This window comes from Mytilus californianus, unplaced genomic scaffold, assembly GCF_021869535.1.
Source record: "Mytilus californianus isolate M0D057914Y unplaced genomic scaffold, xbMytCali1.0.p SCAF_7, whole genome shotgun sequence".
Classification (NCBI taxonomy): Eukaryota; Metazoa; Mollusca; class Bivalvia; order Mytilida; family Mytilidae; genus Mytilus; species Mytilus californianus.
The window spans coordinates 108080962-108105034 of record NW_026262723.1 but is presented as its reverse complement, the minus strand read 5'-3'; the positions used below and the strand labels follow the sequence as shown (position 1 = coordinate 108105034).

At 31.6% G+C, this 24073-nt stretch overlaps 1 protein-coding gene across 1 annotated transcript; it reads right to left on the bottom strand.

Moving 5' to 3' along the window:
- Positions 1-255: 255 nt before the first annotated feature.
- LOC127707902 (uncharacterized) lies at positions 256-22430 on the bottom strand. Its single transcript, XM_052212661.1, has 13 exons — positions 22198-22430; positions 17774-17897; positions 16109-16207; positions 12619-12684; positions 11613-11678; positions 9647-9738; positions 8111-8211; positions 6511-6701; positions 5321-5395; positions 4740-4859; positions 3531-3662; positions 1831-1961; positions 256-1394 (listed from the first exon to the last, which is right to left on the bottom strand). The coding sequence occupies exons 1-13, from the start codon at positions 22305-22307 to the stop codon at positions 1280-1282; spliced, it is 1422 nt and encodes a 473-aa protein (XP_052068621.1). The 5' UTR covers positions 22308-22430; the 3' UTR covers positions 256-1279.
- Between the last annotated feature and the right edge of the window lie 1643 nt (positions 22431-24073).

The window sequence follows — 24073 nt, the reverse complement described above, 5'->3', positions numbered from 1 at the left end:
AGTGCAAATTGTGCCTGCTCCAAGCCAGAAATCTGATGAGATAATATGATATCTTGATAATTTTGTTTTTTTTAAGACTTAGGTGTTGAGGGAAGATCTTAGGTATTCTAAGACTGGGAACAATATAGAACTTGAAAATTGTATAGACACCAGATAATTGTTGAAGAATGCATATTGTTTTCTAGATGACATGTCTTTAAGTCAGATGTCGAATTACTATCTTTATAATATAAATCAAATACATAACAACAGAAACATAAATAACAAGTTTTAATATGAATAAAAAAATAGCCAAGAAAGAAAAGTGCATCAAATTATAAAAGATAAATTGTTTGAGTATTATTGCATGGTTTTTACTTAAAAGTTAAACATATAATTACATATGGTGTCAGAAAAAAACCAGTGGTTTTATAGATATGCATGAAAATGTGTGCATCTACAATTACAATGTCTGCTTCGTTCTGCACCATATACATGAATCATTCAATATCATTAAAGCAGAAAAAGCAATAGATAACACGAACAAATTATGCAAAGAGAGATATAAGCCTTGATGTAAATCATAAAAACCAAAATAAGTGAAGCAGTAAATACAAGTCGTAGTGACATACATCCTACACTAATTACCATGCTTATATAATAAATATAGACTTAAATGTACACTAGGGAGCAAAAGGTTAATGGGGTCAATAAAGTGGAAAATGTAGGTTGCATAGATTTTTGTTTTTCTGAATATTGACCTTAAATCAAGGATGCATTCTATGCTATTCTTAATAATGATACTTTTCACAAGAACTTAAATATAAACCTGGATTTAAAAATTAACCAAAGACATTGAAAGGAACACATATGCCATGACCTACATTTGTTTGGATACTGACCTTTTCTCAAGGCTGGATTCAAACCCTCATCTACATGATCCTACTTTGTACAGTGTCTCAGAAATGAGCTTCTTTGAAAATTTAACTACAGTAGATGAATGAGACAATATAAGTCCAAGTGAATTTTAGGCAATGTAAAAACCTGGAATGAAATCCAGCCTCTGCATTATGCTCAATTCAAGTTTATCTAATTTTTAATATAACTAAACTGGTATGTTAATTTTCCTGTTTTAAGTTATCGGTAAGAGTATATTCTATAAAAAAAAAAAAAAGCAACAAGTTAAAAATAAACATAAATTAGAAATAGGTAAAACAAACATTCTGACACTTTATAAATAAACCTTTTACTTTTGTAAAATAAAGCTTTTCATATCAATATAATTTTCTGAAGACAACTGTTATCTGAAAGATGGTCTTGATCGGCTGGGAGCTTGTGTAAGTAAAGATGTTTGTATAGCATCGATTACACCAGGCAGTCTGGATATGTTAGTTAACAAATCACCAGCACCATCTCTGCAAGGTCATATAAAATTATGAATCATAAACTAAACTAAACAAAATCAAGGAGTATCAAAAAGTTTCAGTTATGTTACAAAATAGAAGGATGATGATGATGAAACAAAATTTTAAAAATCTTAAAATTGCTATATGTGAATAATTTTTTTGTCTCAACTTTTTCTGATGTCTTTTAGCAGTCTAAAAAAGACAAAATGGGTGTTTTGCGACACAAATTATGGCCTAGTATCTTCAATGATTTTTTTCTATACGTGGTTTAGTTGTAGGTAAAAAAACTTCAAATATCAACCAAAAGTGATGCCATACTTTATCTCTTGAAAAACTTTGTTGTTATATGGATATGTTATTATAACATATTTTTGTACAATAAATATAAACTTAGTTTTTTAGTAATAAAACAATACTGAAATATTCACGCAAGCTTTGTAAATACCTTAAAAGTTCTTTCACTGTATTACTTGGTTTCTTTGACAGTAGATGTAGGACAGCTCTCATTCCATGCATTTTAACAATATTATCTGTAGATTTCAGAAACTTGTACACTATCACAGGTAAATGTTGTAACTTCAAAAATAAAACAGATGTTTCAACAATTGTAATTGACTGTTGTCATTTGAAGTATTTTTACACATAAAAAGATGTTCAACGGTAATATATGCAATGAGACAGCAACCCAAGGGAACAGAAAAAAACATGAAAAACAGATCAACACATTGTCTATAACACAAGTGCCTACGACAAATGTCAAACTCTTAATGGTCTTCATATTTGCCTTTTCCTGTAATGAAAATGATTAATATGCAACATATAGTTAGTGAAGCTGTGATGAGAAAACTAAAGTTATTAATCTTCTCTTGAATTATCACAAGATATATGGACAATTGCTAAGTATTTATAATATGTAAATTCCTGTATTTCAGTAATGACTGATCTCAAAATAAAAAAAAATCAAGCATTGTTTAAAGATTTCATGAGAATTTTGTCATTGCATATACTTGAATCATTGCAATTTTCAGAACATCATCAAAATAAATTGATGACACAGAGATGTGTCTTGCCTGTATGCAGTCAGTCAGGTACCCCAAGACCTCATTGCAAAAATAAGGAGATGTGGTATGATTGCCAATGAGACAACTATCCACCAAAGTCCAAATGAAGTGGATGTAAGCAATTGGTTGTCTTTACTAACTCTAAATAGTTTAATTTATTAGGGAATTAGGTTTTGATGGTAGATCTTTAGCAGTCTCTATTAAGTTTATTTACAACTTTTCTAGACTTACGACAATGAGAGCTTTAAAAATGATATAGACACTTGTTTATTATTTATTCCATTAACTTTTTATCTTGATTCTTGCCTGATTTACCTAGAAACTATGCTTTTTGAGCTTTAAAAGAGCAAGAATTCCTAATTCAGTAAATGTTTTCTAAAAACTACTAGTCGAAAATGCTTTTTTTCAACTTACAATAACAAGTGTTACTGTAGGTCATTTGTAACAAAAGGTGGTATGGTGACAAAAAGTTGCTTACATCTGTGTCAATTGATCTCTAGTGTATAGTTGTCTCATTGGCAATTATACCATATCTTATTATTTCAAATTATTTCCAGCTGATATCTAACTTTCTTTTTGAATTCTTGAGTCACCATTTTAAAGAAATCACATATTTCTTAAAAAGTACAAAATGTAATGAAAATAAACGGTTACTTGGTTTTATTAATTTTCCTTCATTATAAGGTGACCAATTCTTTTACAAAGTTTTATTTTGTTATTCTTTGAACATCTATTGAAGATAATTTTTTCAGATATTTGTATATGTGATACTTAAGTTTAATTTGGAATATTTTGATTTATACATGAATAAATAATTTTGGTCACAATGTGACTTATATCTATGTGAAATATTAGCCACTGGGCATTAAGAAATAACAAAACATCACTGATTAGTTTGTAAATACACTTTCTACAAATTCTATGTTCCAGCAACAATGTTAGTTCCTTAGGATTTCTTTCACCAGAAATTAAGTAAAAGAGTATGTCCAACACTGGTTACATTTTAGAAAAAAACTTGTTTGATTTGAAAATGTATTAAACAAATGTTAAAGATTGATTAGTGTTTTGATAAAGCTATACATACCAACTTGTCTGTATTCTGTGGAAATGCAGCAAAATTAGCTATTCCTCTTGAAATCTGGACCATTAATGCACTACTTTTGACATCTGATTTAATTATTTCACATAAACATGATAGCAATTCTTGAAGACCTCCCTGAAATATACCAATAATTTATACATCAACGAACCCTTTATTTGAAAAGAAAAACATTCTCCCTGAAAAATTTGACTTTTTTCTTCAAAGCATTCTGAATCTAGCATATAAATTCTTACAAGCATTTAACTTTTATTGCTATTATTTACAAATGCTTTTAAATGCACTTTTGAAAACTAAACTCTCCTAACCATAGAATTTTCCAGAATCCTTGATGTGGCAAATATACATACATAGGTATCCTGTTTTGTTTTACCATTGTTGTGAATGTTAAATTATGCGCTGAAATCGTTATATAAATGTAGCATTGATCACAACATATTTGACATTGAATTGACCCATATTTAGAAATATCATTAGACTGTTCAGAAAAATCTAAATAGATATCTATTTAAGACCCTGTTCACACTAGCATTTTTTTAATCGATCTAAATTTGAATCGATCGAAATAAAAAAAGTTAGCGTTCACATCATCTTTAATCATAACGATCTCTATCATTCTAATCTGAACCACCGTGTTCACACTGCAATTAAAAATGCATTTGATATGACCTAATTTACAGTGAAATTGTAAACACTGTGTATAAATAGAAATATTTAATCAAATTAATGTGTTGATACACACGCTTGTAGAAAAATAATGGATGAAGTAATTGTTTCACTTGAATTACAAGTTCAAATGTTGATACCGCTGTTCGTATAGTTTTCGTTAATTTTCATTCCTTTTATGTTGGTCATTCATTTTGTAATAATTTGCACGTGTAATTTTGCCGCCATTCATGCACACATATTATTTTCGTTTCAATTGTACTAGTTAAGATAGATCTCTGCATTCACATTTATTGTAAGATTGGTTCACTTCAGATTGATTCAAACTAAACTACCTCTTTTGGTGTTTTAGTTTAGACCAATTAAAGATCTATTCAATGCGTTCACATTGGGCTTAAATTGATCTAAAGTGAACCGATCTAGTTTAAATCAATCTAAATGTCCAAGTTTGAATGGGGTCTTAGGTGTCCTGAACTAGTTTTTATTGAGATGTCAACTGTCTCCCACATTGATAAAGCTAATTGCTACCTGATCTTCAGAACTTGTAGAAAGGTTTGCCACCAGACAGGTTGCGTTACATAGAATTTGGTCATTCTTAGGTTTACTTCTCATCACTTTCAACATCATTTGTCCTGCCGTAAAATCTTCCTGTAAAGTAATTGTGTTTTGTGAAAACATAGGAAAGACTGACTGATAAAATGTTCTGTATTATAATCAAAACCTTCAAAACCAAATCGCTTGTTACATTTCCTAATTACCAAATTAACAGCTCTTCCATAAGGACAAGATTAATCAAGTTATATTCATACTCTGGAAAGATTGATCGATCTAAATCCAAGAGTATTTTTCCATATCAAACATGTCTAAAGCTAGATGCAATGTAACATAACATAATTGCTATGAAAACATATCATTATATTTGTGTAAATAACTAATGGACAAGCTCAAGATTTAAACTAAAATAAAGAAGCAAACTTTTCTTGTTCCACATTACTTCAAAAAAAAAAATTTCACCTTATTTTTTCTTTTTGATATTTACAATTTCAACACATTTTGGATGCCTTATCAAATTACATGTAGAAAGAATTATTTTATCCTGCCATTATTACCTGAACTATTTTATGTCTGTGCCAATCTGTTCCCATTGACAAGTGTGACAAGGTTTTCAATGAAATTTCCTGCATCTAAAATTAACAAAAAATATATCTGTATTTTTAATTGAATATTTGCACTTGTAGAAACTGTGGAATTGTACATTTGGGAAGATGATGATGTTTACGAGGAGTGGAAAAAATAAATGATGCAATGGAGATTGTTAACCATGCAACATAATGACCAACATGTTATTGTTAAACTAGTATATGCAATATGTAACCTCTTGAATTAAGCAATTTATTAAACAAAGGGCCATAACTCTTATTATAATTAATACAATCAGCTCGACTATTTATCCATCAGTTTCAATTTTTTTTTTATATAAATTTAACTTAATGAAATATAGTAGAAATTCAGATTTATGTAAATTTTTAAAGTCTTGTGAAATATGAGACATCTTTTTAGCCATACAAAAGGCAAAAAAGTATTGTTTCTTCGTATTAAACATAAATAAAGTTTTGTATATATTGCTATATATGTCGTTTAGAGAAATATTCAATTCCAAAAGCTTGTTAAAAAATTCACAAACATCATTTCATTATATGGCAAAACTTAAAACATTGCAAGAGCATCATATTTACAAAAGTACCTAGTACTACAATGCCAAGATTTTATAGCAATATTGCAGGTGTATATTAGGAGGTCTTCATTATTTGTTTGTTTGATATTTATCTTTCATTACATATTTCCTATTTCATGACAGTCAGTATAAAAGGTAAATGGTAATTTAAAACTTGTAAGTCTTGCAAAAGACCAACAAAGTTTGAACACTTTTCATTGCATTAATAGTCAAAGTTATAAGCTGGTAGATAAAACAACCTAAGTCTGTCTCTTGTCTGGAGGATACGTGTAAGTGGTGGTCTTAAATCATATATATAGAAGCTGGGATTCATTTGTCCTTGGACATAATCTGCCCTTCTAGAAGTTTTTAATAAAGTACCACCAATCAGTCTTGTGTAGATCAAATGCACTTCTAGTCTACCAATTTATAAACCTATATCTGTGATGACTCTTTATTGTTAGAATTGTCTATTACATAAGAATATGGCTACATCATACTTGTTTGTCCTCTGAATATTTATATATATATATATATCAGTATATTTTCTGAGTTTTCTATAAATTTAATAAATATAAATTATACCTGTTCATCCTCTGATCCACACAGAAGCAACATATTCCTTAGTATATTCCCAGGGTTGTCCATGATTTTTGTATGTGTATTAGGATTTTCCATGAGTAAGGATAGAGTACTGACAGCTACAAGAGATATGGCTGGTGTTGTCTGGGCCTGGAATAACTTTAATACAGCATCTAACGCACCATCTTGTAAGGCTGGAAAACAGTTTTAATAACTTTGTCTGAAGGACCCGTGAATGTAGTCTGATTAACTTATATACATGTTTTGATGTTAACTAAATGTAATCATTATGGGGTTTTACAAAAAGTATGTCTTTTTAGATTTAGAAATGTTCTTTTTTTTACATCAAAAATAACAAATTGTTTTTGTATGTGTGTTTGTACTTCTATTTATTTGTATTTTTTATATCTGTTACTTTTGGTGCAAATCAGCACCACTCATCTAGGTGAATGGTAGCTGGAATAAACTCTTGCATAAGACATAACTAAGTGACAAAATCATAAAATTAAGCTCATTTTCACCTAATTTTAATGGGAGATTGTTTTACACCCAAGGATTCATTTTGATATAAGTTATATTCATTGTAAGTCATTCAGTTCCTAAAAACTGATCTCAGACATAACATTTATCAAAAGTCACTTAATTTTAAATTGATTCATTTAAATTTTAAAATAAGGTAACTACATTTTGGTCTTAAAATGGATAAAATAGTATAAATAAACTGTTGACACAGAGGTATGTCTCCCTTGTATATAATTTTGTTAGTAAAATGCAAAAATGGTGAAATTTATATAGAAATACTTTAACATGTAAATTATGCAAAATACTTGCAGTCAATTATTCATGACTGAAGGAACAGAGCCAAACTGTTTCTGATATATAAGATATGCCAATGCTAAACTAAATACCATTGACTTATCATAAGTGGTTCCCCTTAAACTGATATAACCATAAACTTTATCATGTAAACTATGCAAAAGTTTCAAAGTCAATAGACCATTACAAATAATCTCCATGGAAATTAATTGTGCCAATGCTTTTACAACTGCATACCCAATATCATTGATTTACCATTAGTGGTTAACATAAAACTGATCTATCACAAAATTTAACAAGTAAACTATGCAAAAGTTTCAAAGTCAATAGATCATGAGGGGGGCGGGGGCAAATAGTATCCATGGAAATGAAATGTGCCAGGGCTTATACAAAATCATACCAATTATCATTGATTTACAATTAGTGGTTCCCTTTAAACCTAATCAAATTGTTGATGTCGCTGCAGAATCCACTGACACCGCCACTACTGCTGGAAACAGAATACCTTAGTCTCGCTTTTTGACTCTATCAAGGAGATGCAATAATATAAATCAAGACTTCATTGTTGTAACAATGTATCAAAAAAAAAATTTATAAAACAAGTCAACTTTTTGAAAGCTTTAAGCATTGTCTCCCTTAGCACATATACTTTTTGTTATCTTACTATATAGCTATGACATTTAATACCCATTATTTTCTTAGAAATGCTATAACTGGATGCAGACACTTCAAATAATTTTCAAACAATGCACGAGGAGGATAATTGTTGTAACTTCCCGTGTTTTACCTTTCATCTTAAATTCATTCAGTTTACAGAAGATCGTTAATGCACTAAGGCTGTCAATAACTGCTTTTTCCTCCGTCACTATATCACAGGCTGAAATCATCCTAAAAATAAAGACATCATACAAAGAGGATGCATTAACGTAAACATATTATACATCCTATTACAGAAAATTAATTTCAACATAATGACAGTACTCCTACAACTATCAATACTTCAGAGTAATTATCTCCTCTTGGATACAGGTTCAATTTGTTTAAGATTATATCAATGAAAGGTTTCCATTGTTTTTTTATTCTTGTCATTCTCACTGATATCATATAAGTCACAAGGTACAAATATATTAAGGATGAATAATTTAGAGGCAAATTTCTTTTTTATAATTATAAAAATTGAAATAACACTTAAAAATTTTTATGTGTCCATATTTCTGGATTTAGCTTCATCAGGAACCCCCAAAGCCTTATATTTTAAAGCCGAGGAAGTATAAGTACCGAAACACTTGAAAACAAGGAATCATTTAAATCTGGAATGATTTTGAATTCTGGAAAATGGAGAAATATATGATGAAGACTAACCCAATTAAGGAGGGTTAGCAATGCATGCATGGCTAAGGAGGGTCAGTTAGTTCATGCTGAAATATCAGTGAAATATAAGAAATAAGAAATTCACATTTTTTTTATTTCATGTTTACTTAATAGTGTTATATCTCGTTTCACTATTTTTAATGTATACCACCTTTGATAAGTGTTTGAATGACGATAAATTTTCACTTCTGTTCTCGTACTATGAACAACAAAATTATTTATTTTAAAAAAAATATTTCCGTACTCCATGTATATCTTACAACAAAATTATTTTTATTTACCTGTGTATGTTATTTTATTTGGCGGCATTTTGTCCAAGATTATGGTTGTCTTTCTGATATTGTTTTACATCTAACCCCCTTGTTTTATTCATTTTGTATTTACATTGTGTCATAGATCGAATTAATTTGTTCAGTGTATGTTCACTTGTTTTTGTTAATATGTCTTTTGATTGAGTTAAGCCATTTCAATTGATATTTTAAAGTGTGTCTTTCTATGTTGTGATTTTACACTATTGTTTCAGGGTAGGATGAAGATTGGCGCCTATTAAAACGTTTAAACCCGCTGCATTTGTTTGCACCTGTCCTAAGTCAGGAACCTGATGTTCAGTGGTTGTCGTTTGTTGATGTGGTTCATAAGTGCTTCTCTTTTCTCGTTTTTTATATAGATTAGACGGTTGGTTTTCCTGTTTGAATGGTTTCACACTAGTCATTTTTTGGGCCCTTTAGCTTGCTGTTCGGTGTGAGCCAAGGCTCCATGTTGAAGGCCGTAGTTTGACCTATAATGGTTTACTTTTACAAATTGTGACTTGGATGGAGAGTTGTCTCATTGGCACTCATACCACATCTTCTTATATCTATCGAGACTAAGAGGTCACAAAGGGATAATCAACAAAGGACAAACTCTAAAACAATATGTTAAGCCATAAATATCACATTTCTACATTTCTTACCAACATAAAGCTTTAATGACACCAACAACAGCTAACATTTGATGTAGTGGCTGGTGTGTTGACAGTATATGTAAGCCTTCAGCTACCAAAGCCTAAATATAAAATTGTTTTGTTGATAAAAAAAAAATTCTCATGCCTAAAAAGGGCTCATCATTTGGCGTCCGTCCTCCGTCATCGTCGTCCTTTGTCATCGTCGTTAACTTTTTACATTTTGAACTTCTTCTAGAGAACCACTGAATGGAATGAAACCAAACATAGCATTATTGTTCCTTATGAGGTGCTGACCAAGTGTTGTTACTGTGTAGCTGATCCATCTTCCAAGATGGCCGCCAGCGGGGGACTTCATTTAACATAGGACCCTATGGACACTACATACATATGTCTTCTTTTAGAGAACCACTGAATGGAATAAAATCAAACATGCGTGATTGTTCCTTATGAGAAGTTGACCAAGTGTTGTTACTTTGAAGCCGATCCATCATCCAAGATGGCCGCCAGAGGGGGACTTAGTTTAACATAGGACCCTATGGGAAATACATACAAATATCTTCTTTTAGAGAACCACTAAACATGCTAAATGGAATGAAAGAAAACATGGCATGAATGTTCCTTATGAGGCGCTGACCAAGTGTTGTAACTTTGTAGGCAATCCATCACCCAAGATGGCCACCAGCAGGGGACTTAGTTTAATATAGAACCCTATGGACAATACATACAAATGTTTTCTTTTAGAGAACCACTGAATGGAATGAAACCAAACATGGCATGAATGTTCCTTATGAGTTGCTGACGAAGTGTTGTTACTTTGAAGCCGATGCATCATCAAAGATGGCCACCAGAGAGGGACTTAGTTTATCATAGGACCCTATGGGAAATACATACAAATGTCTTCTTTTAGAGAATCACTAAATGAAATGAAATAAAACATGGCAAGAATGTTCCTTATGAGGTGCTGACCAAGTGTTGTAACTTTGTAGGCGATCAATCATCCAAGATGGCCACCAGCGAGGACTTAGTTTAACATAGGACCCTATGGGAAATACATACAAATATTTTCTTTTAGAGAACAACTGAATGGAATGATTCCAAACATGGCATAAATGTTCCCAATGAGGTGCTGGCCAAGTGTTGTTACTTTGTAGCCAATCAATCATCCAAGATGGCTGCCATCTGGGAACTTAGTTTAACAATGGACCCTATATAGCTATGTGAAATACATACAAAAGTCTTCTTTTGAAGATCCACTGAATGGAATGAAACCAAACATTACATGAATGTTCCTTATGAGGTGCTGACCAAGTGTTGTTACTTTGTAACAAATACATCAACCAAGATGGCTGCCAACAGGGGAATTAGTTTAACAAAGGACCCTATGGGAAATATATACAAATGTCTTCTTCTAGAAAACCGCTTAATGGATTGAAACCAAGCATGGTATAAATGTTTCTTTTGAGGTGCTGACCAAGTGTTGTTACTTTGTCATTGTCCTTATAGAGTAATTTTCTACAATTTCAATGAATTTATCGGTAATTTCTGTAAACTTTTCAAAAGTCTTCTGCTTTTGATTAAATTACGGGGCCAATATTAAACCAAATTTGGCCTCAATCATTATTAGGGTATCTGTTATGATTTTAATCTATTTTTACATGATTTCCAAAACCAAAGTAAAATCAGGTGAGCGACACAGGGTCTTGGGAGCCTCTAGTTTCCCTCCTCAAAGCTTTTTAATAACTTATGTATTTGTCTACTTCCTTTTCTTTACATTTTTTATATCTTCTTCCATGAATTTTGGTTCAAGTATGTTCATTTATAGCAGTGATGGTATATCAAAACCTAAACCATCAAATGAAGTATTAATGTCCACTAACTATCCAATAGAACATATATTTCTTTTTTACCTTTAGCTCTTAATTGACAGTATTTAAGGGTTACCATATAACAATAATTACTGGTCACCAAGACATACCCTTAAAGCAGCATCCGGTTCCTTTGACATAGAAATCAACATCTGTACACCTCCAAGTTCTACCAACTGTAAGTTAATGGCACAAGTGTGAGCAAAAATCATTTATTATAAACTAAGTAATCATTTAGAAATTTATTTTCAAAACTTTCTTGTTATGGTTAAAACACAATAAAGGAAAGAAAGGGAGAAAATTCTTCACTTTTTATCCGAACTCAACTTAACAAAAAACAAATTGAAAATATGGAAATTTACTTTTTTTGCACTGGCTCTGATGTAGACAATTCAAAATAAAAAAAGACCTTTAAGAATATTTTGATTTTTTTTTAATTTCTGGATAGCATTCAAGGAGGAATGCATGATAGCAATAAATCAAAACAGCATGTCAAAATTATTTGTTGGCTACTTACAATGCTAAAAGTTTCAATCAACAACTACAAATAAAATGGTGGAATTCTATACAAACTAAAAGGTTTGTTTTGATCTTACAAATCATTGAAAACATCCAGTTACGAATAACACAAAATTGTGGCTTAGACAACAAATCTCAAATAATACTTAAGCATTTCAAGATAAACTGTGCACTTTTCACCTCTAAATTCTCAATTTCTAATCATTCATCTTGCTTAATGGCAACCTGGGATACATATTCTATATTACAAACTGTAAAATAAGTATGAAGGATGCTAGTGTGTGTTGATGATATTGTATATTTTACTCTTAGATAATCTACTTGTCTACCTTTGATTAAAATCATTTTTCATAAAAAATAGTGGAAAGGTAATGTAGCTATGTGGTTAATTTAATAGGTTTTATAATACAAATACTTTTAAGTCAGTTGAAAATCCTATATATCCTATAACAAACAGCAGAACTAAAAATACAATGCACTTTTTTTTATGAAAACCCAATGATTTTGTTCCACAAAACATTCCATTTCTACTCACACCATGAGGTATTTTACAAGTCTCATCAACATGAACTTTGACCTCAGCTGAGATATTCATACCTTACATAATCCTTTTTCTTCTTTACACATACTAACAATAGCTTTAACAGCTTCAAACTTAAAGGACTAAAATAAAAGATAAATTACAAATTAGAAACTCTTCAAATAAAAATTAAGATATTTTAACAAATGGCTCCTAGTAGCATGACTTGCTCACCTTGCAAATATGCCCTACTGACAGGGCTTCCAAAACGGTCATATATTCCGGACTTGACCGAAACTTTCATAAAAAGACCGGCTGCTCTCAGCCTCAAACGGTCAAATAGAATTGGTGTGCCACATTTTGTTATTCAAGGCATTTTCATGAAACGGTCATTTCAATTTTTACCAACTATCGATCGATAAAAATGTCCGTTTGGGGCTTTGGGCATGTCCGTTTGGGCATTTTAGTTTATAATTGTGGCAATCTATTTCACAAAGATATTTCGGTCATAATTGGGTTTAATAAAACAGAAGCAGCATATTTCAGATACTTTGAAGTGTCTCAGTTAGTCTAATCCTCTGGGTACATAAATGTACGGCTTGGTCTTTAGCTTGTGTACATCAATAAAAAGTAGAAAAAACACGTTTTCTTTTATTTAAATAACAACAAGCTGTCAAACAATTATCCCTTCAATAAGTTATATTGAAGCCATAAATCATTCACTGATTACAGGTTTGTTACCTTTGATGAGGTGTCCTTAGCTTATCTTTATCAATAGAATTAATGATGCATAACAATGTACATAAAGGTAATCCGGTAAACGAGGTCAAACATGTAAGCGTGTATGGAACAACATCCTATTTAATTACGCTTTATAGATATTATTTTAAATGAGCATTCAGTTTTAAAAGTATCCTGATATTTAAAAGTTATTCTTCAAATAAGGATATTTATAAATGAATAAGTATGATATATATTATTTTATTTAACACTGTACATCGTGTTAAATACTGGGGTACTCTCAAGGGGAAAATTTACTAAAATATATAGGAAAAACCAATGGACAAATTTCAGTCAATAAATGATTTAACTAAGTTAAATGGTGCCGTGATCACTTCTAAATTATATCAAGAGAACAATGCCTGCTCCGAATTTATTCAGACAATTTCCGATGTTATAGAGAAAGAGGTGATGTCCGACGTAAAGTTAAGTCCCGCCGTGGGAATTATTATCGACTAAGGTGTTGTCTAGGTATTGACGCTTTAGATCAACTTATGAGGATAAGCTTAGTAGGTGTAGATGTTAAAGACTTTGACCCTGTTCCTGCTATCCGCAAATGGCAATCCGTTCGTAACCGCCATGTTTATCAGAACAATGCATTTAGCAAGCTCATGAATGTAAAATCTTTAATTAGACTAAATGAACTCTAATCTTGTGCTGTGATCTGTGCTTCTTTTCAATGTGCTCATTGTAATATTTATTGCGTGTGTTTGTCAGCATTGTGCTCTTCTGACATTTTATTGTTGTTATATGCTTACATAAAATATCATGTTGTTATTCATTAAATTATTTATCAACTGAGTATGTTTTTATTTATTCCTTATTTTCTAAATCAGGTTGGGAAATTGTACAAAGAAAAATGTTATCACTGTTCAGTAGATTTTACACGGTTTAAAACAATATCCTTCATCGGGCCTCCTCAATGTTATCTATAAATACCGCATCAGTTGTAAAAGTCACGTGGTCAGGTAATCAATACACAAAAAGAAAAGTATCACGTGTATTGATGATCAAGTTGTACTGCAATTAAAGCCAACATCAACAGTTTCAAATAAGATGGCCTTAATTTACAAAGTGTTAAGTACTCACAGAGAGAAGATAGATTATATAAACAGAAACAAAAACATGAGAACAGTCAGGTACTGAAGCTGATTGATGCAATGATGGTTACTGTATTACGATACACAGAAAAATGACACAATACCGAGGATAATATTTTATTTATTTTTAGAATGAAGAAAACAAAACAGTTATAAATAATTTTATTGCATATAACACTACTAATTATTTAGACACATATATCAATTTATGCATCCTCTCAGTTACATTTAAGTATCCAGCTGATCATTGACCGTCAAAAATATTTCTTTGAAAAATGTCCGGCTGTCGTCAGGAAATTTTGGAAGCCCTGCCTACTGATATTCTTTTCCATACTTTTTATCCAAAAACAAATTATCTATTTAATAAATATTTCACAGATTTGCCTTTTTATCCAAAATATTTAACCACAAGCGATAGTGAAGAGTAAAATATCGGCATAAAGAGACAACCCATAGTAAAATAAATATAAATTTAAGCCCCTAGAAATTATATCTATTATAGTAGGACAAAGACAGCAATTCTTTTGAATCAAAGGTGAAGGCAAATATCTGCTGTTCCTGTGATTGAACACACTATTAATATTGACATAAAAGACAAAAAAAACTGAATTAGTTACATGTTAAAGGATTTACAATAACACAGATTGACCTCAAGTGTCTCATTCATAACAAGCATAAACGTTCAAGTGATTGGAACAGCCAAATCAAATCATGATGTTGCTGATCAGCTGATATACAATATATTCAGATTTTACCAGGGATATGTATGCTCAAAGCTTTTGAAGAACTTCAAATTATAATTTCAAATATGCAAATATTTAAGAGCATTCAGAATGAAACAAATTAAGACAATCAAGTTTTTTCTTCAGATCTCAATATAATGAATTGACTTCTGTAAAAGTTCAGATCTACACTGTGTATTAAAGTAATAAATTGTTGACTTCAGATCTACATTATGTACATAATAAACTGTTGACACAGAGATATGTCTCTCCTGTTTATGTTATGTTGATACTACAATGCTAAAGTTGAAATCAAAATTGCATCACTTTAATATGTTAACTATCATATCCAATAGACCATGAATTTGGGAAGGGGAAAAATAATTTCTAAAGAAATAATAATGTGCAACTACTTCTACTATTGCATACTAAATATCATACATTACGGACCTAATCATAAACATTGCAAAACTGTCACAGGCAACAGACTGGGACAGATATTATCTCCATTGAAATGACATGTGCCAAGGTTAATAAAACTCAATACCAAATATCATTGACTTACCATATATAGCTGATTCCCCTCAAACTGACATACTCACACACATCAACATGTAAAAGAATGCTAAAGTTTACTAGACTAAGTAAAATTCTCCTATAGGACAACAAATCTCACAAACCCTCTGAGTAAAGCTAACTTGTCAGAATGACTGACGTTGACTAATGATAGTTAAACATTTTTCTGCAGGACAACAAATTTCACAAACCCTCTGAGTGTAGCTAACTTGTCAGAATGATTGACATTGACTTATGATAGTTAAACATTTTTCTGCAGGACAACAAATTTTACAAACCCTCTGAGTGTAGCTTACTGGCCAGAGTGATTGACCTTGACTTATGATAGTTAAACATTTTGCTGCAGGACAACAAATCTCACAAACCCTCTTTTAGTGTAGCTAACTTACCAAAATGGTTGACCTTGACTTAGTTACACATTCTGCTGCAGGACGACAAATCTCACAAACTCTCTCCGGGTCTTCACACCTAAGCTGTGGTAACGGCATCTATAAGATAGCAGACACTGAATAACACAATTAATATAGCTATTCTTAAAATGTTTTAAAACTAAAAAGTCTATATATTCATGAGCTTCAAAATTGAATATTTCCGATTCTAAATTCTAATAAAATATGAATTAATTTTTTCAACTACATGGAAGTTTAAGATAGAATCTAATGGATATAGCAATTTGTAAATATTCCCATGGACCTGAAAAAAAACCACTCAAATTTATTTGTTTAGAATGAGAAAGATGTTATCCTTTCTGCATTTTCTCTTTTTTTTCTTAACAGTGTTTGATTCTTCAGTCAGGGGACTTATTGAAATAAGTGATTTTTAAATCACTTATTTAAGTAGCAAATTCGAAGTTTTGTCACAAATTGTGATTTTGTAGTTTTACCAAAATTTTAAACACATAGGTTTAGATAATATCTTTTCATTAGTAAAATTGAAAAAAAATGAACTTTTTGCTTCTTTTAAGCAGCAAGGTTTATGCTTTTGATGCAATCATTTAGCTGCAAATTCTATTTTAGTTGAAAAAATGCTATAAACATGGCTTTACATAATGGACTGATACTTTCTTAACAGATTTTTCCCAGCAGTGGGAGTATTTTTCCTGTAAAATTCAAGGTTTCATCTTATAGATTATGTAATAAAATTCTACTGTTTGCCATCAAAATTTCACTGTTCGGGGGTGTTGAAATTAGTGGGGGTAATTAAAATAATGATACTTAAAGAAGTGATTTTTTGGAAGGAAATTGAGGTATGATACTTTAACAAGTGATTTTTATGTCATTATCCTAGATTTAGTACAAGGTCATCACCTGACATGACCCGGTCATCCTATCAACACAGATGTTGGTTCTGATAATTTTAGCAACATAATTAGTCCCTGGATCATTAGTATTCTATATTTAAAGCTACAAAAAAATTAAATCACTCAGTTTAGTGATTAATTTGTACTACTTAAATAGGTGATTATTAAAGAAAGACAACTCTTACTTCCAACCTTTATGGACATAATGATACTTGAATCAGTGATTTAGAAAATCACTCATTTAAGTAAGTCCCCTGACTGTTCTTTATTAAGTTTTGGGAAAGAATATAGTTTGTCTGTCTTTCTATCATCCATTTGAAAACAAATGAATTCTTGGTGATTATCAGCTTAAGTTTTCTTTGTCTTTGACAAATGATCTAATCTGCTGAGTTATAAACACTATTTAAAATGTATAAATGTTTTTACACATTGTCACTTGGATGGAGAGTTGTCTCATTGGCACTCATATCACATCTTCTTATTTCTATTGTACATTAATTGTTTATTAATTCTCGTTTGAATTGCTTTACATTTGTCATTTGGGGACAGGGCCTTTTATAGCTTACAATGTGGTAAGGGTATGCTTGTGTCGACGGTCGTAAGGTGATCTATAGTTGTTAACTTCTATGTCATTTGGTTTCTGGTGGAGAGTTGTCTCATTAACAATCATACCACATCTCTTATTTACATACATGTAAAGGAATACACATTCTTTTTTTAAACTGACAAAACTGTGCATCAATGCTCTATCTACCTTTTCTTTACAACATTTGCTGCATAAGATTCTGCCACACATTCGGCAATGATGTTTTCTTCGCAGCTGGTTAAATTTGTTCTGACATAAGACACAGTTTGAAGCTTCGTCATCCGACATCCATCTGAAACATTGAATAAAATACTTGTAGGTAAAACATTAACAGACACAAAAGTTGCCTACAGTACAGTTTGAAGCAACATCATAAGACATCCATCTTAAACATTTAATAAAATAATACTTATAGGTAATCAATAAATACTGACACAACTAATTCATTTCACTTATTTCTGTGTTACTGTTTTTTCTATGAATTAAGACACTGGGACAGTTAGGTTATCTTATCAACATACATGACTTATTTACTTATATACACACATGTTGTACTAGTGGTTTTTTTTTATCTTTAATACTGTCATGACTGTTATCATATAAATATGTGTTTCTTGTACTGATTCTGAGTGTATGATTGTTCTTTTATGTACCAGTTGTCATTCCACTGATTGAAATATTTTTACAGGGAAATTTGAGATCCCCAAAAAAATATTTCAACCAGCCACACATTCATGTGCTTAGCTGTACCAGGAACCTCATTATCAGCTGGTTTTTTTTATATCATAATGTTTCTTTTAAGTTGGTGTTGATGACAGATATTTGATGGCTTCTGTTAAAACTAAATTTTTCATACATGGGCCAGATGATTCAGAGTTTGACATACTGTTTATTAGGCACATGATAATTGTTGTTGAAGACTATATGTTGACCTCTAGATACCGTTTGGCTAAGTTGTGTCATTCTGTTGTTGTCTCATTAATGTATACCCCACAGCTCTTTTTATTGAAAATCAGCCTGATCAGAGTTGTTTTTTAATTGTTTTAATACTTACTTTAAATAAAACAAATATGAACAGCAATAACTGTCCTTTCCTTGAATTTAGTTATTTAAGTTTTACACAGGAAACTTTAGACAAAAATTTACAACAAAATTGACGATTTTCCTTTCGACAAATCTGGGAATATTATACTAACCAGTAAAGTAATCCAAGCCCAATCTTAAGGTATTTATATATCCCATCACTATGCCTGTCTGTAGTGCCGTTTTAGATTTCATTGAATGTAATCTATGTCGTACATTCTGTCGATACCTATATATATTTTGGCAACGTACAAGATCATGTTTTTCTCTGACTGTTAATGACATCTTTACACTAAATCCATGGGATGTTGGATGTGTACTGATTGATATTTTAGTCTTAGAATAGATACATGATTTTCTTTTCAGTTGCTTTTGGCTTTGAACTAGCTGTCAGTAAGGGGACGACCATTTGATATTCTGGGGGGGGCCAGGAGGATTTGTTATGGATCGGTTATTTATTTTTGTAAACTAAGAGGACAGATTATCTATTTTCTGCACTATTGAAGCAAGATTTTTCATTAAAGCAAGGGACTGATTATTTATTTTCACAACTATATTTATAATATTCGAAAACATACAATTTTTAAATTATTTGTTTATTATAAATAATTCATGTATAGTCAAGTCATTATGTACCATTTAATCAGAATTAATTATTATCCTCTGCAGAAATGAATCTTTTTATATCCCCCAATGCATATACATGTATTGCATACATACACAGTATTAAAGTTTGGTTGAAACTAAGGCTCTTCTAAAAGTATTGGCAAACGTGTTTCGCCGAGCGGAGCGAGGCAAAATTTTTTTTAACCGCTGAAGGCCCAAGAAGCTATAGAACAAATGATGCAAAATCATGCCTTCTGGGTGTTCCCAAGACCCTTTCTTAAACTGAAAATGCAAGTTCTGTTTTAATAATTTTATGACAATATTTTGGTCTCAAAGCAAAATCACGTTATAGATTCAGTGTAAGACTCAAGTTTCTAGGAACAACATCAAAAGACAAATATGCATGATATTAAAAGCAAAAATGTAATTCACATAGTTAAGTCTGTGGCTGCTGTGTTTTTTTAAACTCATGATCAAGTTAATAATAAAATTACTAAATTACAAAATGAATGCAACACTAACAGAATACAGAAGGGCAATCAATGAACAAAAGACAAATAAATAAGAAATATTGATCCCGAAAAATCAGGGGCTACGTCTGAGGGAGAACAGAACTTGCTTCTTGCAAGGCACTCACGGTGAACACAATTTGATATGGAGACAAGCGTTTGGTTTTGAAATTTCCTACATGAGGCATTTGTCTCAATGTAGTTACGGCCCTGATTTAATAAAAGTGAGGTAAGTGTTCCTGAGACAATTAACCTCAAGTTAAATGAAACCAATTTTCTGACATTTCAAGTATATTTAAATAATATTTATACTTTTATTATTAAAAGATATGGGAAGTGTTTCCCGATTTTTTTTTTTGGAAAAAAGATTAATTTATGAAGAATCTGGTGCCATCTCATACTTTCGATTAGACCTGCTGAGTTATTTATTTTCAATACATTGCAAGTCAGGTCATTTATTTTCAAACTACCACAGAACAAACCATTTATTTTTGTGATTATCAAGGCTGAGTTATTTATTTTCAAAATCCTCCTGGCCCCCCCCAGAATATCAAATGGTCGTCCCCTAACTGCAAGTTCTCTCACATCTGCACTTTGTGTCTTTAGTGTTATTGTTAGTTGTTTTTGTACTTTGTATTGATCTGATGAGTTAAGCTTTTTTCAACTGATTTTTACAGTTTGTTTTCTGTTCTGCTGTTACACCCCTTTCCCATTGTAGGGGAGGGTTGGTCAGCCTGAAAACATGTTTAACCCTGCTACAATCTGTATGTCCATGTCCCAAGTCTGGAGCCTGTAATTCAGTGATGTCGTTTGTTTTTTTGTTAATTAGTACATAAATCAGCCTGTTGATGTTCTCGTTTTAATTTATTTATGTTTTATCATTTTGGGGCCTTTTATAGCTTGATATGCGGTTTGGGTTGAATTCTTGAAGGCCGTACGGTGACCTATAGTTGCTAACTTCTACATCATTTGGTCTCTAGTGGAGAGTTGTCTCATTGGCAATAATAGCACATCTCCTTGATTTTATAATGTTTCTTTTTCTTGTTCTTTTCCTCCCCTTTGATGTATAATTTGTAAATAAATATACGATAAAAAATAATTGCTAGAGGTAACTATTCTTTATATAGCAAAATCACATGCATTGTACATGCCATGAAGACATGGTCAGGATGACCCTTATATGTCAAAGAATGACAATAAACGTTGATGTAGACTTCCTACTAGTCCTGAAGTATATTCCTGTCATTTGAACATCTCAGAATCTATACATGATCTTTTGAATAAAACCTTTCATATACATTATTATAAAAAGACTATAAATCTTTAATAATCAATGTACATGTAAAGGTTATCAATTAGGTAAAATGAAATACAACTGTTCTCTATGTGAATGATTCATAAATGAAGTTGTGGGGTATACATGTATGACATTAAAATAGCAACCTTATCACTCAAATAATCAAAAGGCATAAAGAATCTTAAATTATTTATTGTTATATTTCTGAAAGATATTTTTCATTTTGTGGATACATTTCTTTTAATATAGAAATAAAGTCTAATATAAGGCCTTCACAAACACAGATCCTTGAATTGGTGTTTGGGGAGGCTCCTTAGAATTAGGAAATTGGAGGACCTGATATTGACAAAAAATTGGCTGTGATTTTACCTTCGTTTCAATTGTTTTTTATAGGGGTCAGCCTGAATCTCCTCCTGCTTCAGAACCCATTTGATTGTTCACTTCTTTATACTTAGGTCTTTTATGAATACATGTAGTTGTCTCATTGGCAATCATACCACATTTAATTTGTCAATATAATTAAAATTAGATCTCTAAAAATTATTCCTCCCTACTTTGCATTATGAATAAAGCTTTAATTGTGGGTCTAATATTAATCAGATTGCTAATATGTATATCTAGTCAGCTGACTAAACAATTTCCCATTAATTATTAAGGGATTTCTTAGCTTGTTTTTTAAATTTGTTATTTATACACCAAAAATGTTTGAAGAGGTTGTCATACTACAATGTATTTCTTTCAATGTAAAAAAGGAGGGAGGGTCCTCTGAAACCTCATCCTTACAAAATTTACAATGAAGCTTAGCAAATAGCAAAATCACAAATAAAACTATTAATAGACTTGAATAAAGTATAGCATTTCAAAAAAGATAATAAAAACACCCTTTTTTCTGTTTTCGAACAACTTTGAGCAGTTTCCCTATCTATATAGTAATCTCGGATTCGCGGATTGTACATTCACTTGTGAAGCTCGACATCTACCAAAATTAAGACAAAATGCAACCCGTTATCTATGACTCGACTGTCAGTATATGAACAGAAAAGTAAAATTCTGACATTGATAGGTACGATCTATGGTCTCAGTGTTAAACAAATTACCTTGCCTTTGCTAATATAAAATTTGGATAACCAAATGTCTCTTGCAAACCTTCTACCGTAGCAGGATATATATCCAAACCTTCAAGCTTGACAGGTCGGATACTTCCCATTTTCAGTTTCAAATTATTTCGAAACTACATATCTAGATCATGCGATCCGTCTCGTTCTAATCTTAAACAGATAAATAAACTTCTTGAAAATCTTGATAAGTTGAAGTCCCCGCCTCCTTGTTTACAACGGAAACTCATTTTATAATTTACTTATCGATATCGGAAAATAAAATCCGGAGTTTATATATAGCTCGAGTAATTAGAAGTTCTGACTTTTAAAAAGGAAAACTTTATAGAAATTGTGGTTCGTGGTCTAGTGGTTAAGACCGATGGCTACAGTGCTGAAGGTCCCGAGTTCGATTCTCACTCGAGGTGCTAAAAATATCAGTACATCAGAAGGGTGATTTTCACCCTCTCACACACATCTCTGGTACCCAGACCGGAGTTTAAACTAGAATGGGTACTATGGGGGCCTCGGTTGGTCAAAGTTGCTCCCGACTTTGACCTGGGGATCAATCTGCTGATATCTCTTCGGTTTGTCTGTTCCCGCCGAGCAACTTCGGATGTTGGATTTTTCACATTGTTGAAGGTCGTACGGCTGCCTATAACTGCTTACATCCACTTCATTTGAACTTTGGTGGATAGTTGTCTCATTGGCAATCATACCACATCTCCTTGTTTTTATATTGATAGTTTTGCTGATTTTTTTGTTTACAAATTACTAATCAACTGCTAACAAAGCATACTGCGTTTCTGATTAAGCACCATGATGTGATTTTAAAAACAGTCAAGATAACATGAAAGAGAAAATAGATAAGTTAGAGAAAGAAAAATGTGTGTTGAACGACAAATTTGTTGATATGCAATGCCGTTCGATGAAATACAATCTTATATTCTCCGGGATTGGGGAACATAGAGATGAAGACTGTGAAGACAAACTCCGCCGATTCTTATATCAGGAGATGAGAATTGAACAAAGACTAGAATTTGGCAATGTTCATCGTTTTGGGAAGAGTTACCGGGACAAACCGAGACCGATCATAGCACGATTTTTGTACTTTTCCGAATTAGATATGGTAAAACGTGCCGGAAAAAATCTTAAAGGTACACACTATGGAGTGAACCAGCAATTTCCAGCTGAAATTGAAGAAAAAAGACGGAAACTTTATCCTATCATGAAGGCCGAACGAAAAAATAATTCAAAAGTAGTGCTTATCCGTGACAAACTATATGTTAATGACGAATTAGTGTCAGTTGCCAACGATGAAGCGCCTCGTGAAGAGCCCCGCCAGTCAACTACCAGACCGAAGAAAAGATCGCGAGTGAGTTCTACTCCAGACAGAGAAGGACAGAGTTAGGTCAACCGTGGGAGAGAAAATAACAGTCCAGCTCATTCAACCGATAACAGTACAAACAATTATGTGTTTAATAAAACAATGTTAAAAATACTTACATTAAATGTGTGTGGTCTTAGTAGACGTGTTCAATATCCGGAATTTCTAGATCTTATTAATAATTATGATATTCTTTGTTTTGTAGAGTCAAAAACAGATGATTTAGACGAAATTGATATACCAAATTTTGAAATTAAGATGAAAAATAGATTTCTTTTGCGGAGGGTAAAATCTGGGGGAATAGTATTATGTTTTAAGACACATTTAGCAGATAAGATAAATATGATTGATACAGATAGCAAATATATCATGTGGTTCACAGTTGATAAAGAAATATTTCGTCTAAACCAAAATGTTTTGTTTGGAATTGTGTACATTCCTCCTGAAAATTCATCATATTGTATTGGGGACCCCTATAACGAAATAGAAAAT